Consider the following 23,254-nt stretch of genomic DNA (forward strand, 5'->3'; position numbering starts at 1 on the left):
CTATATCACCACTTACTAGGGGTCGGGGACAAAGGCAGTGAAGTGAAGGCAGAGGAAATAATGTGCGGTGTTGTGAGTTACTGAGCAGCCACCACCACCACCATGCTCCCGGCGCCCCTCACGCTCCTGGCGGCCGCGTGTCTCGCCGGGGAGGTGAGCACTGGGGCAGGGGCGGCAGGGCGTGACAGGGAGTGAACAACGCACCTGTCATTACCTGTGCTGCTTGCTTACCTGGCTTATCTGCGTGTCACCTGTGCTGTTGTTTACCTGGCTTATCTACATGTGTCACCTGGCTTATCCCATTATCTGTCATACCTGTGTTGTTTACCTGGCTTATCAGTTGTATGTGTGTGTCACCTGTACTGTTGTTTACCTGGCTTGTCCCTTCATATGTCATACGTGTGCTGTTTACCTGGCTTGTCCCTTCATATGTCATACCTGTACTGTTTACCTGGCTTGTCCTTTCATATGTCATACCTGTACTGTTTACCTGACTTATGTGCTTGCATCACCTGTACTGTTGTTTACCTGGCTTGTCCCTTCACCTGTCTTACCTGCACTGTTTACCTGTTTTTCCCTCATCTGTTGTTTCTCTGGTTTTCTACATTATATTGTTACGTGTGTCATCTGTTTTGTTTACAAGTCTGGTTTATCTCTTTTCTCCTTTTATCTTTATCTTACCTGTCTGGTCTGCTGCTGTTTCTCACCTGAGCCTCTTGTTTACCTCACTTATTGCCTTTGCTACACCTGTCTTTATGTATTTGCATGGTCTGTCTTCTCCTCTATCCTACCTGTGTCTTGTTTTACCTGGTTGATTTGCTGCTTTTTCTCATTTATAATTATTATTGTATTTTTTTTTTTTCTGTCTGAATTATTTTTGTTTATTTGTTTATTTATTTATTTATTTATATATATATATATATATATATTTTTTTTTTTTTTTTGAGGGGAGGGAGCACTAGGATTGTCTAATTTGTATCCTCTGTTTACCGGTCTTACTTATTATTTTGTCTATCTTTTTTTTGTTCTTTCTTGGCTGTCTGAATTATGTCTCTTTCACATATCATTGTCTGTTTCTTTCTTTCATTTGTCAAAGCCATTTCCCTGCATTGCCCGTTTTGTTTTATTTCGCATATCTATTTAATTTATCTCCTTATTTTTTATCTATAACACCTAACTTATTTTCTCTCTCCGTCCCATCTCCTTTCTTTTCCTCCTTCCCTCACATCTCAAACCTGTCTGATATATTCCTTTCCTTACGTCTCTTCTTCTTCCCTATCTTTTTTCTTTTTCGCCCCCATTCTCTATCCCACTTCATGTCTCCATCCTTCGGTTATCACCTGTTTAGCTTTTCTCATTATCCTACCTGTCAGTCTGTCTTAAGCACCTGTCACTAACTTAGCTCGTGTTACCTGTTACTTTCCAGTCCAGGTTTGCTCATCAATACCTTCCCTGTCACTTCATAAACCTGTCAGTGTGACCCACCACCCATCACCTTTGTCAAATTTGCTCACATGTGTCATTATTTTCACCTCATTTGCGTTTTAAAGGCTGTTTTTTTTTTTTCTTTTTAATTAATATGCTAGGTATGAATGTGATAGGTTGTAGTTGATAGGTTTAAATAGTAGAAAAATGGATGTAATATGGATGATTTCTGTTTTCAGTCTAGAATATCTGTACTAAGAGAAGAATATGTCAGTGCTTATAGAAAGTGGTGGTGGTTTTTCTAATCTAAATGTGTAGTTGAGAGCAATGATGGAGTGGATATTATAACAAAGGGGATAAGAATGACATAAAAAAAGATGGATATTAAAGTCCTGAATAGATAAGAAAAATTTGAAATGAAAGTAGACCAAAGAACGAATATGAGAATAAGGGAAAAGTTATTATATGGATAAGATTAAGAAGACAAATATGTACAGAAAACCATTGTAGTAATAACAGTAATAAATGGAATGAAAATATTGAGAAACTAAAGAATAATACTAAATACTACATAATACTGAATAATACTAAAAGACAAACATGTAAAGAAATGGAATAAAAATAGATGTATATAGTAATAAGGAGAAACAAAGAATGAAGGTCAAACAAAATATAGAGAAAAGAATCAGAACTAAAAATTAACAAATAACAAGGAATGAAAAAATTGCAAATATAAATACTGTTGATTAGAATACACACACACACACACAAAAAAAAAAAAAAATAATAATAATAATAGAATAATAAAATTTTGAATCACAGTAGAAATGAGCAAGACTGTATATTGATTCAAAATGGATCAAAACTTATAAGAAACAATGCTTTCTTATCACCTCTTTCTTTTTACCTACCTTGACTGATTGGATAATGGACTGACTGACTGACTGACTGACTTGTTTACTTAACTCTCTTGACGGACTGACTACTTCCCTCTCTCAAATGATTGCCTGCCTGACTGGTTGCCTCCCTGCAATGACTGACGGTTTCCTCCTCCCCCAGGTGGCAGCAAACTACTGTGAATGGGACCTGTGTGGCAGGGAACAGTACTGCTGCGGTGACAACCTGTGCTGCGACTATGTCAACCACCACTGGTACTTCTGGTGAGTAAGTGATTGGTGGTGGTGGCAGTGGTGGTGGTGTTGATACAGCCAGTAGTGATGGTGTTTTGATGTTAGTATTTAAGTTCTTTTACTGTATCTATTAATGACTGTTCCTTATAAATGTACTACTGTGACCACTATGATTGTAACTGCTGCTGCTGCTGCTGCTGCTGCTACTGCTACTGCTACTGCTACTGCTACTGCTACTGCTACTACTACTACTACTACCCTCCATATTCTTATTTCCAAAGCATTGTTCTTGTATCTTCACATTTTCTTTCCTACTATGATTACTACTGCAACAACTCATTTTCTTCAATTTTCATAGCATCTTTCTTCTATCCTCAAATCTTTCTTATTTCTTCTCACATTCTCACATCCTTTTAATCACTAAATGTCCATCTATACACCCACATTTCTCAACATCACCATACATCACCATATCTTCCCCACCACCTTTACTGACTTCTCCCTCTCTCATCTCACTGCCGCAGGGTTGGTGTGGTATTCATGGTTCTCCTGGTGTCAGCATGTGGTGGTGTCTTCCGCTATTACTACCACCGCTGGACATCCAAGGGCTCTCTTCCACCGTACCTTCCTGCCCACATCTCCTCTCATGACTCCCACTTCAAGGTGAGGCTGGATCTGTGTTTTTTTATTTCAGTTTGTTTTCTCTCTCTGCTGTAACAATTCTGAAGTTATTGGTGAATTTCTAGAGTCTCTTCATGGTTCGAGTAGTGATAGGTTCTGTATTGCCGGTGAGAAAAAGCATTAACTTTCTAACAGTATTATTGGAAATTGCTAGTTTTTTTTTTTTTTTTTTTTTTTTTTTTTTTCATGGGTCTAGTGATTCCACATTATCAGCAGGGGAAGCATTCATGAGAACCCATCTAGTCATCTCTGTGATCTTTGGAAATTGTCTGATGAGAGAGCAAAGTGTTTTAAGAGTACAAGTTTTGGTTTAAGTGGCCAACCTGTGTTATTTTATCAGTTGACAGGATGCTCTAATTAATGGTGATATCAGTTGCATAGTTATTAGCTTCATTGTTTCTATAGTGTGAATCATATTTTTGTCTAGAAACTGGTACTGCAGTGAGTCTTTTCCCTTGACCAGTATCCCAATTACATAAAAATAAAAGAAAGGATATTTGTATTAGTGACAAAATAACGCTTCCCATCTTTCTCTTTCCCAACAGCTGACAGACGACAGTGAGAAGGGCAGCATGTAACAGCCACCACCATCACTCATCCCACACCTCCCATGCTGCTGGTAACACGCACACACATACACACACACCCCCAGGACAACATTGGCCACTCGTGCAGCACCTGTGGTGTGCCATGTGCTGCTGTGAAGGAAGAGGAAGAAGGGAGTGTGGTGTGTTGTGGCAGAAGAAGTAAAGGTTTGAAGTGTGCTGTGTGTTGAGTTTCTGCTGAGTTGTGTGTGTTCTGTGACTGCTGATGAGATTGTGTGGGCCTTGTGTGAGGGAGGTGGGCTGATTGTGAGAGGGAGAGAATAATCTTGTCGGACAGAGATACAAGGAGAGATACAGAGATGGAGAAACTAGTGTAATGCATAAATTGTGGATCAAAGGATGGGTGTTCAGTGTCAAAGATATGAATGGTAAATGAAGTGAATATTGATGTAGAGGCATGTTAGACAAAATTAATGTTGTCACTATTACTACCACTGCATCACCCACCCATCACTACTGCTACCACCACCACCACCACCACCACCACCATGATTGCCACTACTGTCATCCCTATCATTGCCTTGTCATTTGCCACACTCACTCTGGCCATGGAATAGGGAACACATACAGTATCAGTTTGCGCAATGGATTAAGGAACAATTAGCCATGTGTCACAAAAGAATTTATTGTTCCTCCCCCCTCCTTTTATTTATTTTATTTATTTATTTATTTTTTTTTTCTGCATCACTGATTCTGCTATTTGCCTCTTACTAGTGTGGTGGTGATGCATGAAACTGTACTTGGGTGTATACTGTATTTTTATTTATATTATCGATACCATGTGTTCTCTTTAGGATGGGATGAGGATGAGTAAGTGTGTGTGTGTGTGTGTGTGTTCAAGGGACTCTTCCAAGTGGGTAAAGAGGAGCGTATATATATATATATATATATATATATATATATATATATATATATATATATATATATATATATATATATATATATATATATATATATATATAGTAGTTACATGATCAAGTCCTCCATAAGTGTTGTGTGACTTCCTTGGGCTGAACAATTTGCATTAGTCCTCCAACCAGCTGCTCATGTTGCATTTCCTTCAAGCTTGGGTAGTTTGCAAGAGTCATCCATAAATGACTACTAGTGTGTGTGTGTGTTGGTGTGGGAAGTGGATGGTGTGAGTGAAGCCCTCCACTGGCATGTACTTTGTGTTGTTGCTGTTGTTGCTTAAAGATCAGATTTTTTGCAAGATGTTCCTCCTCGTCATTGTCGTGTGTGTGTGTGTGTGTGTGTGTGTGTGTGTGTGTTGCGTTGCGTTGCGTTGCGTTGCCTACTTAACGAGGGAATGCTTCATAAACTAGCAGACTGAATTGACAGTGAAAGTTGTGTGTCAGTGACTTGTATCTTCAGGAAGTTACTCACTGAACTGAGTTAATGCTTTGTTGAAAATCATGTCAGGAAGTTGTATCTTTAGAAAATTCAACTTAATTCCTTGTGAGATTCATACATATGTGAGTTATGTCCTAGGGAAGTACAGAATTGATTATCTATGAAATCTGTGCATTAATGAGTCATATATTCAGTAAGTCATGGTGTGAATTCTGTGTGGGAATTATGAATGACTGAAAAATATCTAAAGAAATCATACATAGAATAGTTGTGTGCTTATTTAGAAATGGGATGAGTCATAAAAGTCCCTCATCTGTATTGAAGGAGATGATGGTTTGTGGCAAATTGCAGCAAAGGTTCAACAAAGGATGGGACATGATGAAAAGTCCCTCATCAGTGTTGAAAATGTGTTCTGTGAAAGGCTTTTATGGTCAACTAACGTTCCACCATCAGTGCACCTGTGTTCTTTAAAGCTGAAGTGATTTACAAATGGTTCCAAATTGGTAAATGTATTCAAGCACAGAAAAAATACACAATTTATAAAATAAGCATTGCAGAAAGACTGGGATGGGACTCTCAAACCCTTCATGTTCTAGCCTGGTCAACTTTTAAGAGGCTCAAGTGGAAGTTACTGGATGATGATGATGATGAAATAACAAGGATTCTTTATCTGTGAGAAAACAACACAAGAACCCAACTGATCCTCTTATGGTGTTTGAAAATAGTCCTTGCGGGAGACTCAAGCATAAATAAAGACTACAGTGATTTGATTTACAAATATGCACAAAGTTCACCAGTGTACCCATGTAATGCGTAAAGGCTGAAGGATGACAACAGTTCACAGGAAATACAACACAAGCATTACGTACCTCAACATGTCTGTGCACCAGTTACTATGCCTCGTCTCCATTATCCAGAGGCAGCAGCAGCAGCAGCATCAGTACCACCCCTTAGATGCACATTAAGGCCCATATTTTGAAACACTTCAGTGCCTCACCTCCACTACTTTCAAAAACCTCTAGTTGCAGTTGCACATATTTTTAAGGTTATTTTTATGGTTCTGGCAACAGATTAACAGAACAAACACTTATTAATCATCTATGTGGTTTTTGAAAATAGTCACGGTGAGAGAGCAGAGTTTCTGAATACAGGCCTAACAGTCAGGAGTTGAACATTCACCTTGTATCCCATAGTAGTTCTTCCTCTTGCTGTGACCTTGCAGACCACAAGCCACAGCCTCATTACTTTGATCATAGGCAGGGTGGGATGGAGGGAAGGGGGTGATCAGGACATGTGAAATTAAAGAGTGGAATTGGAGGATTAATGGCAGATGGGATATAGAGAGGGAAAAAGTAGATGAGAATGAGAAGGGGAGGATGTTAAGAGATATGGATAAATGGAGTGATAGATGGATAGTTTTTGGATAGGACACATGGGAAGATGGTAAAGGATGGTAAGGAAGATGAGAATGGAAGTTATTAGAGGAAGATGAGTAAGAAATGCAGAGAAATATAAGAGGGAAGAGAAAGAAGGAGAAAACAAAATGAATAGAGGTTAGTGAAAAGATAAAGATGTGAAGAAAGAGGTAAATAAATTGCGTAGGTTAAGGAAGAAGAGTAAGAAATGCAGAGAAAAATAATACGAAAGAGAAAGAAGTAACAAAATGAAAGATGAGGAATAGAGGTTAGTGAAAAGAGAAAGATGTGAAGAGAGAGGGAAGATGTGAAGAAAGAGGTTAAATAGAATGTGTAGGTTAGGGAAGGTATACATTCTGAACACCCCAAATATAAGCTTCCACTGTGAGTCAGCCGAGACCGAGGTAGAGGCAGAGGCAGGGCAAAGCAGATCATGTCTGGGTGCTGCCTCAGAATTACATATGTCACTCTGGGGAGGGAATCCTTTTACATTACACTGTTGTTTATTCATCATTATCATTACATTTTGAGAACCTTTACTTGAAGATTGTTCATGGTGGTTAGGTTAGGTTAGTCTAGGCAGAAATAACAATGATTGTAATGATGTATAGGTAATACCAATTCATTCATACTTATACCAAGGCTATCTCACATGTTAAAAAAAGATGGGGATAGCAAAGACAAGGTTTAGATCTTTCTTTATAACAGTGAAATGTATAATGTCCCTATAATGTGGGTACGTCGTCTTTTTCCCAGACACAAACCAGTTTAATTCCGACAGCTTACCCTATCTTGCCCTGGCCCGTCCTGCCCTGCCCTGCCCTGCCTTGCCTTGCCTTGCCTTGTCTCTCCTCGTGCTGCTCCACATCACTCAATACATGTGTTTCTGGCCAATATCCTGCACTTCCTCCTCATTGCCATAGTTGTTCGTGGGATCAGGTTGTGTGGGAGGGAGGGAAGGGGAGGGGAAGGGAATATGAGGTAGTGGGGAGAGAGAGAGAGAGAGAGAGAGAGAGAGAGGAAAGAGAACTGTGTGTGTATGATCTTTGTTTTTGATCAAGGTGTTAGTTTAAAGGGCTCAGAGTTCACAGGTATTCATCTGTGTTTAAATATTATTCCATTTAATTTACATGTTTTCCTCTCTCTCTCTCTCTCTCTCTCTCTCTCTCTCTCTCTCGGTATTCATCTGTGTTTAAATATTATTCCATTTAATTTACATGTTTTCTCTCTCTCTCTCTCTCTCTCTCTCTCTCTCTCTCTCTCTCTCTCTCTCTCTCTCTCTCTCTCTCTCTCTCTCTCTCTCTCTCTCTCTCTCTCTCTCTCTCTGATTGGGTTGTGCATATAGTTGTACTGTACGTAATTCTAATTGATAATGATAGTAATAATAACAATAATGATAATGATATTTAATTATAGCTGTTAATTAGAGTCTGCAGTTCAGCCGTTTTCCAGGGACTTGTACGTAGGTTGTATAGAGCAGGTCATGATGGAGAGAGGTGTGTGTGTGTGTGTGTGTGTGTGTGTGTGTGTGTGTGTGTGTGTGTGTGTGTGTGTGTGTGTGTGTGTGTGTGCAAGTGAGACTATTTTTGTCTTGTGGCTGGAGAGAGAGAGAGAGAGAGAGAGAGAGAGAGAGAGAGAGAGAGAGAGAGAGAGAGAGAGAGAGAGAGAGAGAGATGTGGTGGAATGTTAGAGTGCAATAAAGGTCATTAGTTAGTATCTTCACCACTGGAACGGTAACTTTAAGAACTTCACATAGCTGTGTTGTGATCTCAGAAAACAGCCAATCTTTCAAGAATCATTCAATGTACTACTGTGGTCTATTTAACATATCATTACCTTGAGAATCCTTAACTAAATGTGATGTAAACCCTCCAAAAAAAAAAAAAATAGAATATCGGTTATAATTATTTTCTTCTTTCTCACTTTATTTACAGTCAACTCATCTTTATTTCTTTTCATCAAGTGACGATTACAAAGCCTCATGTTGTCATGCTGGGAAATTCCATTAGAACATTGCTATTAGTCAGTCTGGCGTGACACTGAGGAGGCGAGGAGTTAGGATGAGTTGGGTGGAGTGAGACGGGAAGAGGTCAGTTGTGTGTAGGTTAAAATTAGTATCCAGAAGCTTTAAGATATTGTAACAACCACACCATATCATTACCATAGACTGGAGGATGGGGAGAGGGAGGGAAGAAGGGGGAAGGGTTGAGTAGTGAGGTCTTAGGAGCAATAATCTTGGTCACATATAACTAAGCTTGATAAAGTTGTCCCTCTTATTAGGGCTTGTATTAATAAGTACAGTGTAGGTGGTAATTAGGTAACGAATTAGGTTTTGTGCATTAGGCTTCCATCTATGTGGGACTAGTATATAATAGTGGTTGTTGATGATAGTTATGAGGGTGACTGGCAGGCCATAGAGAAGCAGTGGTTGTGTTGTGGTCTGAGGGTAATATTTGTGAGTTAAAAGGCAATGTGGTGTGTGTGTGTGTGTGTGTGTGTGTGTGTGTGTGTGTGTGTGTGTGTGTGTGTGTGTGTGTGTGTGTGTGTGTGATAAGAAGTAAAAATGTAAGCATGTCACAAATTTTGGCTTGCTTAATGCTCTACCTTGGCACATAAAGATAAATTTCAAAAGTGTGGAAGTCTCAGGTTTTCAAATACAAATGCCAAGAGTCACTTTACCAGTCAGTCAATCAGTTAAACAGTCAGTCAGTGAGCCGAGTCCCTCCCTCCTTCCCTCCTCTCCAGCCAAACACTTAGGCGAATTATTCAAAGTTGATATTTTTTATATGAATCATTTACCATAGGAATTGTAGATTATAACAAAAAATAAAAAAATGTATGTGTATATATTTTTACCTTGAGTTTACTGCAGCAGCAAATCTGTCGGGATTATTAATATGGGACTTTTAATAAAAAATGTGATAAACTAGACTGTCAAGTTTTATTGCATCCTGTGTTAATTAGAAGATAATGACCAGAGGCTAAGCAAATTTGTAAATGAAGTCTCCTTTGCCTGTGTTTTGATAGTTTCCATTTGTGCTTCATGACGATAAATGTAAAACTGGAGGTCAATAGAAAACATCCTCCAAAAACAAAGTAGATAAGTATGAACCAACAAAAAGATACTGTAACTGATCCTTTGTTTGTGCTTAACTGCAACCTGTGAAGAACTGAAGATCACTCAGACAAACACGCAGACACACAGACAGACAGAGATACAGTGGTAGATACGGAGAAGTGAGGATAGAAGAATCACCAACAAGAGACAAAGAATTTAAGTACTATTCTGATCAACGAGAACATGTGAAATTAAGAAAAAAATCAGGCAGAGTAGAAAGAGGAATTGCACAATTACTATAACATAACTGAACATAAATGAATAAACAGGAAAATTTGGCATAAATCAGAGAAGGAAACTGGAATTAAAATTAACAAATAGTAAAGTGTGAGAGATATAAGGAAACAAATGAACAAATAAGAATAGAGGAATGTGGCAACTGTCCAAGAAAAGACAGACAGACAGAGACAATATCAGAAAAGAAAACAAATCACCCTGAAAGTCAACCAACACTACTTTAATCACAGCCACCTCACCACGTCAGCCTGGCTTAAGTGGTAGTGGCCGGCGTGACAAATGTGGCCCAGTTCATCCTCTTGAATATGGGCTTCAGTGTGGAAATGTCCAAGGGAGGTAGATAGGTGCCAATAAGTTCCCTTGTGTACCAGTCCTGGCTGCCGCTGCCCACTGAGGTGTAGTTGTAGCTGTAGTGGAGGGCTCGCACAAACCTGGGGTGGAAAAGTTGTTTTTTTACTTATGAGAATGATAATAATGGATGTATATCTCATTAACCCAGTAAGATATGTTGATGCACAGATATGTATATATACGTACTGTACTTTGTCTGAGGGGTATATTTTTGTTATTTACACAGGTGGATGGACAGTGAAGCACAAGAATCTACCTTTGCATGTATGAGGAATGTCCACGTATGATTTTTTTTTTTTTTTTTTTTCTATGTAGGAAAGAGGGCCAGCCAAGGGCAAACAAAAGAAAGTTAAAAAAAGGCCCACTTGAGTGCTGGCTTTCTAAACAGTGCAAAAAGTGCCAAAACCGTCAGCCAGAATTAGGGGAGCAAATGCTGAAGATGTGATGTTATATGTACTGAGATGACATGTGAGGTGGACTGCTAAACTGAAGACCTATAAACCTGAGTGCATGAATAGTAAACCAGAAGTATATGAAAAAATAATATGGGACCAAATTACTCAAATGTCTACTTTCTTATTGGTGTTCAACAAAATGATAATGATAACAATGATGATGATGGTATTCTTGTGAAGGAAGTGCAGGGGGGACTAGCAACTAAGTGGGTCTTTTTTTTATTTATTTTATGTTACCCTTGGCCAACTTTTCCCTCACACAATAATTTAAAAAATGAATGGTTGTAAATGAATGGTTGTGTGTCTAGGTGAGGGGTGTAGATAAGGTATCACCTCGGGGGCTCCTTGCCGAGGAAGGGGTTGTGAGCTATGAGGCTTGACACTGTCTTGTCATTCACCAAGAACTTGCCAGCCAGGTGGACCAGCCAAGGGTTGTCACTGTATCTCTGTGGAAGGGAAGTTTATGTCATAAAAATTAAACAAATAAAATAGAAAGTAAAAAATCAATAGGTATAATTACAGTAAGTCCTTATACGGTACTTCGTTATCCGGTAGATTCACAGTTACGGTGTTTGGTAATTACTACCCTTGATTCTATTTATAGTAAGAAAAGTTCACAGATATGTACAGTATCCACTCATGTTTTGCTTACACCGTACTGTAGCGGCATGGCCACCACAACAATCAGTCTCTTCTCATGTTTCTCACTGAACACAAGTGAAATCTTTACAGTGTGTTTTTTGTAGATATTATGAGTAAGGGCTGAAATCCCTACTGTTCCTTAGCCTCGGGAGGAACATCATCTGATAGAATACGTGGCAAGTGAAAGGTAAATAAAAATATTTTGTTTATTTCTTTTGCGCAGTACTTTACATTTTTTTATATGACTATTTTCATGTCTGTAGGGGTGACTTTTGACATGCTGGAACACATCCCCTATTATTACATGTTATAATGGGTTCGGTATATGGTAATTTCGACTTGCTGGAAGGTTTTCAGGAACGCATATGTACCGTATAACGAGGACTTATTGTATATAAAAGGTAAAAGCAGTCTGCATCACGACAATACAAAATCTGTCACTTATTAGAGTCAACAAATATGCCTTTTTTTTTTTTTTTTTTTTTTTTTACCATGTGGGCTTTTCACGGGAATTTATGGGCTAAAGGGGATACATTTTTGGGGGTACCTCCTATCTCAAAACCCACCTGCTAGGAAACCGTTGCCCCGAGTGAGGAAGCCCAACCTACACTCGGACCGTGGACAGGATTCGAACCCGTGCGCTTGGAGATCCCTCGCACGCATGGTTCCACTGTACTACGGCGGCACCATTTTTTTATTTCTAATTGTTGTAGGACTATGTGTGTTCGTAACTAAGTGTTCACAATATGCCAGACTGAAAGACTCAGTGAAAAATGACACTATGAAGGCAAAGATACTGCAGATTACTAGAAAACACTGAAAAAACACAGGATGAATGACAACTCCTGGATATGAGATATGGCAGAAACAGGGAACATAAGACAAAATTTGTTTGCATGATTATTTCTATTCACAAATGTAATGACTCAGGCAGGTAAGGAACTGTAATATCTTTGCACAAGGTAGGAGAAGACTGACAACTGGTGGATATATGGAATGGCAATAACAGAGAACAACAGAGGGATAATAGCAAGTGTATGTTTAGTTTATGTACACATCATTATCTTTACTCACAAATCTAATCACTCAGAGAGACAAGGAACTGGATCTCTGTAGAAAGAAATGGCTAACAACTGATGAATTTAAGGTACAACAACAGTGAACAAAGAAGGAAGAGCAGGTGCATGTAAAACTTCCATACACATCATTATAGTTACTCACTCAGGCAGGCAAGGAACACACCTGGAAAGCCGCAAACCACATGAGCCAGTCGAGGCGGTAGTGGTAGGGGGAGATGAGGCAGGGGGTGCGGTCTACCCTGCCAGGCTTGCACTTAAACTCATACTCTTCCCATACTGCTGAAGGAGACTCAGGATTGGAGTGGTGTGTGCCCTCAAACACCACCTCTGTGCGCTGCTTGGTAATGCTGGGGTCAAGAGGTGGCAAAGTGGGAGACAATAGCAGTGGGATATAAAATACACCCACTTCTGCATCCTTAAACACCATCTCCATACACTCAAACATCACCTCTATGCACTGATTGGTGATGTTGAGGTCACCATATAACTAAAACAACATGAAAAACTGCATCTAATTCTGTATTCTCAAAGCCAGACTGAATGTAGTGACAATGTAGTTCTGCAGGTAAATCTTTCCTGCTCCTCAGTTGTCAAGTCAGTTCTCAGCTCTGCAGCATTCATACACTTCACTTTCTTATATAATGCATATCCTCACTACAGCACACTATGTACATTCTTTCTGCATCTTCATCCATCCATTATTTCCTACATCCCTTCATTACAAATTCACTTTAATTCTGCACTTTTACGAACATGCTTATACAGTCTATCACTTCACTTATTCACACACACAGTAAAGAAAATACAATACATATAAATGATGGATACAATGAAATGCAGTTTTTCCATACTAGTAATAGCTGGATAAGGATAAACTACAGGTATTAAAGAAATAATCAATAAAATGAAATACAGATATTGACCTCCAAAACTGTATTCACATCTCCTATAAACAATTAAGTAAAAATATCTAGCCCAATTCCCTTTCCAACATCTTCACCCAACACACTGCTAATTGGTATTCATGCAAACACCACCACACGCCAACACACACCACCACACACTTGCCACACACCTGTCCTCACCACACACTACCGCACATCTGCCCCTCACCACAAACCACCACACACCTGCCCCTCACCACACACCATCACACACTTGCCACACATCTGTCCTCACCACACACTACCACATACCTGTCCCTCACCACAAACCACCACACTACTACCCTCACCACAAACCACCACACACCTACCCTCACCACACACTACTACACACCTGCCCTCACCACACACCACCGCATACCTGTCCCTCACCACACACCACCACTTACCTGTCCCTCACCACACACCACCACACACCTGCCTCACCACATCATTATAGCTACTCACACACCTGTCCCTCACCTGCCAAAGGCCCCATAGGTGTTGACAATTCTGAAGGGTTCAAAGGAGGTATTCATGGCTTGGCGTGACGAGAGGAGGTTCACCACGACCGGCAGACTCAGGAATGCCACCATGATTCCTACCGACACGTTGACTGCCTTACGAGTGTTCCCTGAGGAGGAGGAAGAGAAAGAGGATGAGAGGGATGACAGGAAAAGAAAGGAGCATTAAGGAGTGATAGAGAAACAGATGAGGAAGAAGGATGAGGGAGTGGAAAGAAGAAGGAATGGTAAATGTGAATAAAGGAAGTAAAAGGAGGAATATAAGAGAAAGATGGGAGGAAAGAGTGATGATATGAGAGAGAGAGAGAGAGAGAGAGAGAGAGAGAGAGAGAGAGAGAGAGAGAGAGAGAGAGAGAGAGAGAGAGAGAGAGAGAGAGAGAGAGAGGCTTAACTGAATTAAATTGAATAATGGAAGCTGGAATGAAAAACTTGAAATCCAAATGAACAATAAATAAATTAATTAATAAAATAATGGAGAAAGAACAGTGAAATATATGTGAATTTTAACTCCTGAGTGATTTATGTTATTGGGGTTGTGGTATGTTTGTAGCAGTGACAGGGGCAGGGTGTGTCAGAAAGGTTGTGGTGTGTCAGCAGCAGGGTACCAGGATCAACAAGGGGTGAGTCTCTCTGCTGGAGGTGCTGCAGGTGGGCCACCCTGCGGTGAGTGGCCCGGGAGAAGAGGCCAGCGTACCAGCGGTCATCAAAGTATGCCAAGCTGGGCACGATGGTCAGCCAGTTGAGGAAGCTGAGGTTACCTGAGATGATGAGGATCACCTGGTGGGGAGAGAAATGGATGGATGGTTAGCACAATAATAGCTAATCTCACCAACATACTTTCCTTCTTTTTCCCTACTTCCTTGTTTCAACACTTCTCATTTGTTTTCCATGTAAGAGAGGCATTAGTCAAGGAATACAAAAAGAAAAAAAGAAAAAAGGCCTACAGAGATGCCTGTCCCTAAAAAAATTTTAAAAAAATGCATCATTCAAAACTGGAGGACATTTGTCTTGAAAACTCCCTCTTGAAAGAACTCAAGTGAAAGGAAGGAAGAAATACAGAAGCAGGCAAAGAGTTCTAGGGAATACCTGAAAAAAAAAGATGAATGACTGAGAATACTGGTCAACTTTTGCATTAGAAAGAGGAAGAGAATAGTGATGAAAGTAAGTAGAAAGTCTTGTGTAGAGGGGCTGCAGGAGGAGGGGAGGCAAGCAATTATCAAGACTGTAGATGAGTAATGGATGGATGGTTAGGATAAAAGCAGGTCTAAGTGTGATCTCACCTTCCTCTTCCTTGTGTACTTTACTCTTTCAACATTTCTTTCTTTTACTATGCATGTCTTTCTTTTTCCTCTCCAGTATCATGTTTACAAGTTAGAATAAAGTGCAAACTAATCTACCTTCCACCACTTTCTATAATTCACTGTTTCAACATTCACCTTTCTATTATGTATGCCTTCTTTTTTTTCTATCCTACCATATTTTTATAAATGAGTATAAGAAATAAATTGAATGAATGGCTTGTGAAATTCATGGTGATGGAATGCATTGTAGTACGATGGAAAATGCACACATGTAATACCACCTCAAAAAAGTAAGTACATGTGTAGATAATGCATTCCTGAACATCTCAGTGCAGCATCTCAACAACCTGCTCAGGAACTGGCATCTAAGTCAGCATTTTTTTTCAATGATTCTTCTTTCTTTTGACTAGATTTCCCCTCTTCCATAAAATAAATAAACAACTGTTCCATCTTCACCTGGAACATGATCTGCCCAATGCCACAGGTGATCATGAAGGACCGTGGCAGGAAGGTGAAGAGGGGCAGCAGCAGCTCAATGATGTGGTTGCCCAGTGTTTCCAGCTTGTGGATCACCTCAGGGGACTGATGCAGATAATATGACATGGGATTGGGCACTGGCTGGGTCTGTGGGAGGCAGGTGGTGGTCAGAAAATAGCGCTAATTAGTAACTCTAGTTCTAGCTTCCAATTTAGCACATGGTTAGAGGTTGCAAAGAAAAATAATAAATAAATAAAGACTAATAACACCAGTACACAATGAGCCCCAACACTCACCTGGTAGTGGTAGTTCATGCAGGTGAGGTCCATCCAGCATGGGTCCCCTCTCACCTTGATGAGCCCTGCCCCCATCATGATGCGGAAGATGAGCCAGCGCAGCCCCCATACCAGGACCAGGGGGGGCGGGCTGCTGGTAGGGAGGCGCCGCAGGGAGAGTAGTGGCACTCCCCACACCCCTAGTAGGCCCGTCTCCAGCAGCTGTGACTCCCACCCAAAGCCGTACCACTGCTGGCCTGGACATGAGAAAGAAGGGAAGATGGCTAGGATGCATGTTTAGGCCATGGAGGAGTAAGGGAGGAAGAAATAGAGTGTAGAAGATAAATGAAGAGGATTGGAAAGAAAAGTGGATAAAAGGAAGACGGATGGAAAGGATCAATCAGAACTTTCTATGTATCTCTGGTTACTAAATGCATCCTTGAAAAATTATTAACATAGCTTCTTTACTCTTTACTCACCACAGAGGAAAAGAATGAGTGTGGGGAGGGAGGCAGGAGGAGGAGCAGGAGGAGGAGCAGGAACAGGAGCAGGAGGAGGAGCAGGAGCAGGAGGAGGAGGGGAAGGAGTCATTACCTACAGCCACGAGGGAGTGATAGAGGATCCAGAGGGCGAGCATGATGAACACATTGGCAGCCCCCAGCAGCAGCACCACACACGCCAGGGTCAGACCAGCTCCAGCAATGAGGTCTAGCCATGGGTCAACCTGCTAGGAAACAAACAGGAGACTAAGGCAAAGGTGGTGGAGTAGAGGCATCCTGGTATGGCAATCTTGTATAACAATTAACTAGTTTGATGATCTGTGGCTTTCATTAACTACTATTTGTTGAGATTAAGAATTTAGAGCATCTCTCTCAAGTATAAAATAAAAATCAAGAACTTGTCATATGGATAAAATCTGAAAATGTTACATCAACCAACATTAGGAAAAAAAAAAAAAAAAAAGAGAGGAAGGGAAGATTTGAGTGCAATATATTAAGCATGAGAGGTGAAGGAGGTGGACTGGAATTTCAATGGTTTGGGATACACAAGTTATGTAGTACAAGACATGGAAAAAACCAGAAGAAGGGTACCTGTAGAAGATGTGTCAAAAAGTATAGTTTCCTAAGTAGAAATAAAGATACATAGAGCAGTCTGGATAAGGATACAGCAAATGAAAAAAAGTACACATGGATTCAAGGCTAAGTTAAATATTAAAAGACACAGACATGGGACAGCACAAGCACAACTAAATGAACTAAGTAAACACCCCCTGTCCTGTCCCTCCTTCTCCCACACACTTGCCGTGGTCCAAGGCTCGGCCAGCCACAGCAGTGTCGGGGCAGCCTTGATCCTCTCCCACCAGTCACTGCCAGCCCTGGGGGACACACAGACACACACAGATTGGACTATTAGTACAGTCAATGGAGTATATACACACACACACACACACACACACACACACACACGGCCCGGTAGCTCAGTGGTTAGAGCGCTGGCTTCACAAGCCAGAGGACCGGGGTTCGATTCCCCGGCCGGGTGGAGATATTTGGGTGAGTCTCCTTTCACGTGTAGCCCCTGTTCACCTAGCAGTGAGTAGGTACGGGATGTAAATCGAGGAGTTGTGACCTTGTTGTCCCGGTGTGTGGTGTGTGCCTGGTCTCAGACCTATCCCAAGATCAGAAATAATGAGCTCTGAGCTCGTTCCGTAGGGTAACCTCTGGCTGTCTCGTCAGAGACTGCAGCAGATCAAACAGTGAACACACACACACACACACACACACACACACACACACACACACCAATTATTTCTAAGTATATATTGATGATATACAAGAGAATTTAAGTAGCTACATAAATTTGTTTGCAGACAATGCGAAACTTTTGAGAGTAATAAGAAACATCGAGGACTGTATGGAATTACAGAAAGATATTGACAAGATCTGGGGATGGAACCAAAAGTGGAAACTAAAATTTAATACCAGAAAGTACCAAGTAATGGAGATGGGTAAAAGTAATAGAAGACCTAAGTGAGAGTTCAAATTTGGAGAAGATACTTAATGAAAAGAAAAGAAGAAAAAGATGTGGGAATCATTATATAAGACACCTTGACTCTAGAAAGACAAATAAATGGGTTATTTGCTTCAACATGCAAGACACTAACAAATATCAGGATGATGTTCAATTACATAGAGAAAAGTATGATGAAAAGATCATAACCACTATGATAAGACATAGATAAGAATATGCAGCAGTGGTGTAGTCACTATACAAGCAGAGGGACATCAGGAAACTTGAAAGAATCCAAAGGACCACTAAAAGATGATGCCAGAAATAAAGGATCTTCCCTATGAAGAAAGACTGAAGGAAATAGAATTAACAACTTTGAATGCTAGATGGGAAAGAGAAGATCTAATAACAATGTATAAGTTAGTAAACTGTATGGAAAAGATAGATCACAAAACCTAGTATCTCTGATGAAGAATGGAGATACACGAACAAGAGGACACTCCAAGATCATAAGTCAGTGTTTGAGGAACATTAAAAAGTTTAGTTTTCCACACAAGATGGTAGACATCTAGAACGGCTAAAGTGAAGAGATTGTAGTAGCAGAAAGTGTGCACAAATTTAACGAAAAGTTGGATAAAAGTAAATATGGAGACAGGTCAATATGAGGCCTGTTCAAACCCTGTAATTTACAACTAAGTAAATACACACACACACACACACACACACACACACACACACACACACACACACACACACACACACACACACACACACACACACACACACACACACACACATTAAAAATGATGTATACAAACATAGATGGGATTTTATCTAGTAAATTAGAATTAAGAGATTACATAAAGAAAGAAGAACCAGATATTGTATGCCTGGTGGAAACAAAGTTAAATGAGGCAATAAAATAGACATAGATAAAAGGTATAATATATGGAGGAGAGAGAGTGGGTAAAGGAGGAGGAGGAGTCATGATGATGTTAAGGAAGGAGATAGTGGTAAATCAAGTGGAGTTTGGGAAGGAAAATCAGAAATACTGTATGTTAAGATGCATATTAACAAAAGGAGTTAACAATCATTGGAACATATGTGCCACCAAAACAAACTCATGGACTAACCAAGAATATAGAGACATGATAGATGACACAATAAGGAGTCTTACAAGAATCATTAAGGAAAGGAGAAAAGTGATATTGATAGGAGATTTCAACTGTAAGGAGGTAGACTGGGAAAATTATGAAAGTGGTATGGGGAAGATGCCTGGGAGATAGATTCCTGAACCTAATGATAGATAATTTGATGGTCCAAAGAGTAAAGGAAAACACAAGATTCAGAGGAAACGATGAGCCGGCAAGATTAGACCTAGTTTTACAAGGGATATACCAATTAACGATGATATAAGATACAAGTGCCCATTGGGAAAGAGTGACCATGTAATATTAGAGATGGATATAGAAGAAGGAAAGGAAGATAGAGATGAATCATACAAAGGAGACCGATTAAATTACAGAAAGGCTGATATTGAGAATCTCAAGAACTATTTTAAAACGTAAACTGGGAGGAGATGGAAAACTCATTAACGGTTCAAGAGAAATATAACTTATTTTTGGAAATATACAAAACTGGGGTCAGGAATATGTTCCGAAATATAGACCTAAAGAAGAAGGAAAGAAAGATTGGTTTAATGCAAGATGTGCTAGGGCAAAGGAGAAACGAGATGGAGCATGGAAAAGGTGGAGAAGAAACAGAAATCCAGAAAATAAGGAAAACTTCAAAACAGCAAGAAATGAATATGCTAAGGTGAGAAAGGAAGAAGAAAAGAACTATGAAAAGGACATTGTCGAAAAATGTAAGGAACAACCAAAATTGTTCTACAGATTCATAAATGGAAAAATAAGACAAAAAGAAACAATAGAAAGGTTAAAAGGAGAAAACGGAATGGTGGAAGACCCAAAAGTATGGCAGAACTGTTAAATAGTAAATTTCATGAGGTCTTTACTAAGGAATCCAAATTTGAAAGACCACAGGGTAATAGAGACTGTCTATATGAAAGAGATTAAAGTAACCAAGCTTGAAATAAAAAGTTGATGACGGAATTGGATGAGGAAAAGGCAATGGGACCGGATGAAGTCTCAGGCAGAATACTGAAAGAATGTAGGGAAGAACTAGCAAGTCCAATATACAACATCATAAAATGCTCAATAGAAAATGGAACAGTGCCAGTGGAGTGGAAAAGAGCTGAGGTGGTTCCCATATATAAGAGCGGAAGGAAGGAAGAACCTTTAAATTACAGGCCGGTATCACTAACTAGTGTAATATGCAAGATGTGTGAAAAAGTAATAAAGAAGCAATGGATCGAGTTTCTTGAAGACAACAAAATATTATCAAATAGCCAATTTGGTTTTAGAAAAGGTCGGTCATGTGTGACAAATTTATTGAGTTTCTACTCTAGAATAGTTGATAAAGTACAAGAGAGAGAGGATGGGTTGACTGTATTTATTTAGATCTAAAAAAGGCTTTTGATAAAGTGCCACATGAAAGATTACTATGGAAGTTAGAGGAGAAGGGTGGCTTAAAAGGAAGCACATTGAGATGGATGAAGAATTACTTAAGGGGGAGAGAAATAAGGACGATAGTTAAAGATATGAAGTCCAAGTGGAGAACAGTAGACAGCGGAGTGCCACAGGGGTCAGTATTGGCACCAATACTTTTTCTCGTATATATAAATGACATGCCAGAGGGAGTGAACAGCTACATAAATCTGTTTGCGGACGATGCGAAACTGTGCAGAGTCATTAAACAAAAGAGGATTGTGAAATACTACAGGAAGACTTAAACAAGATCTGGAAATGGAGCAAAAATGGGAGATGGAATTCAATGTGGACAAAAGCCATGTCATGGAAATGGGAAAAAGTGAAAGACGACCAGTGGGAATCTATAAGATGGGAGATGGAGTAGAACTAGAAAAAGTAAAAAAGGAAAAGGACTTGGGAGTGACAATGGAAGAAAATAATCAACCGGTTAGCCATATTGATAGAATTTTCAGAGAGCGTATAATTTGCTAAGGAATATTGGAGTAGCATTTCACTATATGGACAAGGAAATGATGAAGAAATTGATAAGTACTAAAATAAGACCTAGATTGGAATATGCAGGAGTTGTGTGGACTCCCCATAAAAAGAAACACATAAGAAAATTAGAGACTACAAAAAATGGCTACAAGAATGGTTCCAGAATTTAAAGGGATGGCATATGAGGAGAGACTAAAGGCAATGGATCTACCAACCTTGGAGCAGAGAAGAGAGAGGGATCTGATACAAGTTTATAAATTGATTAACGGAATGGATGAAGTGGATAATGAGAAACTGATCCTGAGAGAAGAATATGACTTTAGAAGCACAAGATCGCATAGTAAGAAACTAAGGAAGGGACGATGTCTGAGAGATGTTAAAAATTTAGTTTCCATAAAGATGTGTTGAGACTTGGAACAGTTTGAGTGAGGAAGTGGTATCAGCAAAGAGTGTACATAGTTTTAAAGAAAAATTGGATAAGTGTAGATATGGAGACGGGACCACACGAGCATAAAGCCCAGGCCCTGTAAAACTACAACTAGGTAAATACAACTAGGTAAATACACACACACACACACACACACACACACACACACACACACACACACACACACTGCGCAACATGGCGGCCGTGAACTCGAAAGATGAATCAGACTTCACAGGATTTCAAGGAATAATGGAGAAGAGCGCTTATGTGAAGAAAATTCTGGAGTTGGAAGGTAAAATTGAAAAACTGTTTGAAAAGTATGGGGGCCTGGAAACGAGTTATGACAATGTAATGAAAGAGTGTGCCGATATGAAGAAGGAAAATGAAGTACTGAAAGAGGAAGTTAAGCTAATTAAAGTGAATTGCGAAAAATGTGGAGAATCTCTAGGAAAAGTGATGGAGAAGCAGGCTGAATGGAAAAAAGTCAGGAAGTGGAAAGAAAGGAGGTAAATTACAAAGTTGCAAGTCTGGAAAAGGAAATCAAAGAGTCTGGGAGAAAACTTTGGGCCTTGCTGAAATTATAGATCAACAGATCATAGAAGAGAAGATTGCTGAGAAAGTGGTGAAGGTTATTAAATCAAATGAGACATTGGTGAGGGAAACTGTAGACAAAAAGAGATGTGTGGTGATATTTGGTGTGGAGGAGGATAAGACACCGAGTAAAATGGAGAGAGAAAAACATAAAAAGGTGATAAATAATATCATTAATGTGGTGCAGGAGGAGGAAAAGACCTAGTACAAGAAATAGAGGACTTCCATAGAATTGGAAAGTTCACAAGAGAAGGTATGAGGCCAATAAGAATCAAACTTAAGTCACAAAAGGATGTAGATGAATTGGTGGAGAAGTCATGGAGGCTAGCCCAGCAGGAAACAACAAGGAAGATTTGGTTGAGAAGAGATCTCGGTGAAAAGGAAGAGAAATGTTAAATGAGTTGAGAAAGGAGGCTTTGAAAAAAATGAAGAGAGGACAGAAGAGGAGAAGAAAGAGTTTTCTGGAGAATCTTGGATATGAGACTGAGGAAGTGGTTCATAACCCAGAAAAGTACAGCAAGAAAGGACTAAAGAAACTTACGTATGAGCGGAATGTAATGTATTCCAACATAAATGGAGTGATATCGGGATTTTAGAACTCAACGATTACTTGAGGACAAGAACCCAGATATTGTGGGTCTTACTGAAACAAAACTGAGAGAGGAGAAGACCTGATGATGGTTGGAGAAGGAAATATAATGTTTGGAAAAGAAATAGAGTAGGTAAGATGGGAGGAGGAGTGATGTTGCTGGTTAAAAAGATATAAAGGTGGATCAAGTGAAAGAAGGTATGGGAAAGGCAGAAGTGCTAAAGATCAGAGCAGAAACTAATGAAGGAAAAAGAGGCACTACATAGTGGTGTACGTACCACCTAAGACAAATGCATGGTCAGTACAGGAATATGAAGAAATGATAAGTGATACAGGAACATGTCTGGAAGAAATGTTGGGTGGCTGTGAACGAACTATAATGATGGGAGATTTTAATTGTAAAGAGGTGTGTTGGGAGGACTGGTCAATGGAAGGATCAGAGACAACATGGGGAAATACACTATTGACACTGGCAATGGAAAATGTGTTAACTCAGTGGGTCAAAGAAGATACTAGGTTTGGAGGAGAGGGAGCATCGTCAAGACTGGACTTGGTCTTTAGTACAG

At 39.8% G+C, this 23,254-nt stretch overlaps 2 protein-coding genes across 3 annotated transcripts in view; one reads left to right on the top strand and one right to left on the bottom strand.

Moving 5' to 3' along the window:
• LOC123511238 lies at positions 1-9,537 on the top strand. The gene is made up of 4 exons (XM_045266940.1): positions 1-153; positions 2,485-2,585; positions 3,080-3,218; positions 3,782-9,537. The coding sequence occupies exons 1-4, from the start codon at positions 103-105 to the stop codon at positions 3,812-3,814; spliced, it is 324 nt and encodes a 107-aa protein (XP_045122875.1). The 5' UTR covers positions 1-102; the 3' UTR covers positions 3,815-9,537.
• Positions 9,529-23,254, bottom strand: part of LOC123511236 (lipase maturation factor 1-like) — a 19,761-nt gene continuing 6,035 nt past the window's right edge. The window contains exons 4-12 of one of the 2 annotated variants that reach the window (XM_045266936.1): positions 17,291-17,363; positions 16,583-16,712; positions 16,010-16,245; positions 15,693-15,860; positions 14,541-14,712; positions 13,895-14,045; positions 12,652-12,835; positions 11,101-11,213; positions 9,529-10,392 (exon numbers count right to left, since the gene is read on the bottom strand). In XM_045266936.1, coding sequence (XP_045122871.1) covers positions 10,215-10,392; positions 11,101-11,213; positions 12,652-12,835; positions 13,895-14,045; positions 14,541-14,712; positions 15,693-15,860; positions 16,010-16,245; positions 16,583-16,712; positions 17,291-17,363 — 1,405 coding nt within the window. In that variant the 3' untranslated portion in view covers positions 9,529-10,214. Of the gene's footprint in view, positions 10,393-11,100; positions 11,214-12,651; positions 12,836-13,894; positions 14,046-14,540; positions 14,713-15,692; positions 15,861-16,009; positions 16,246-16,582; positions 16,716-17,290; positions 17,364-23,254 lie in introns of both variants that reach the window. The other variant, XM_045266935.1, reaches the window with a different exon arrangement.

Source organism: Portunus trituberculatus, chromosome 31 (genome assembly GCF_017591435.1).
Source record: "Portunus trituberculatus isolate SZX2019 chromosome 31, ASM1759143v1, whole genome shotgun sequence".
Classification (NCBI taxonomy): Eukaryota; Metazoa; Arthropoda; class Malacostraca; order Decapoda; family Portunidae; genus Portunus; species Portunus trituberculatus.

What these genes read in the sequence shown, in the direction of transcription:
- LOC123511238 (XM_045266940.1), top strand. Translation starts at nt 103, where the DNA reads ATGCTCCCGGCGCCCCTCACGCTCCTGGCGGCCGCGTGTCTCGCCGGG. An exon ending in AACCACCACTGGTACTTCTG is followed by an intron (nt 2,586 to 3,079) that starts GTGAGTAAGTGA and finishes TCACTGCCGCAG; the next exon opens with GGTTGGTGTGGTATTCATGG. An exon ending in CTCATGACTCCCACTTCAAG is followed by an intron (nt 3,219 to 3,781) that starts GTGAGGCTGGAT and finishes CTTTCCCAACAG; the next exon opens with CTGACAGACGACAGTGAGAA.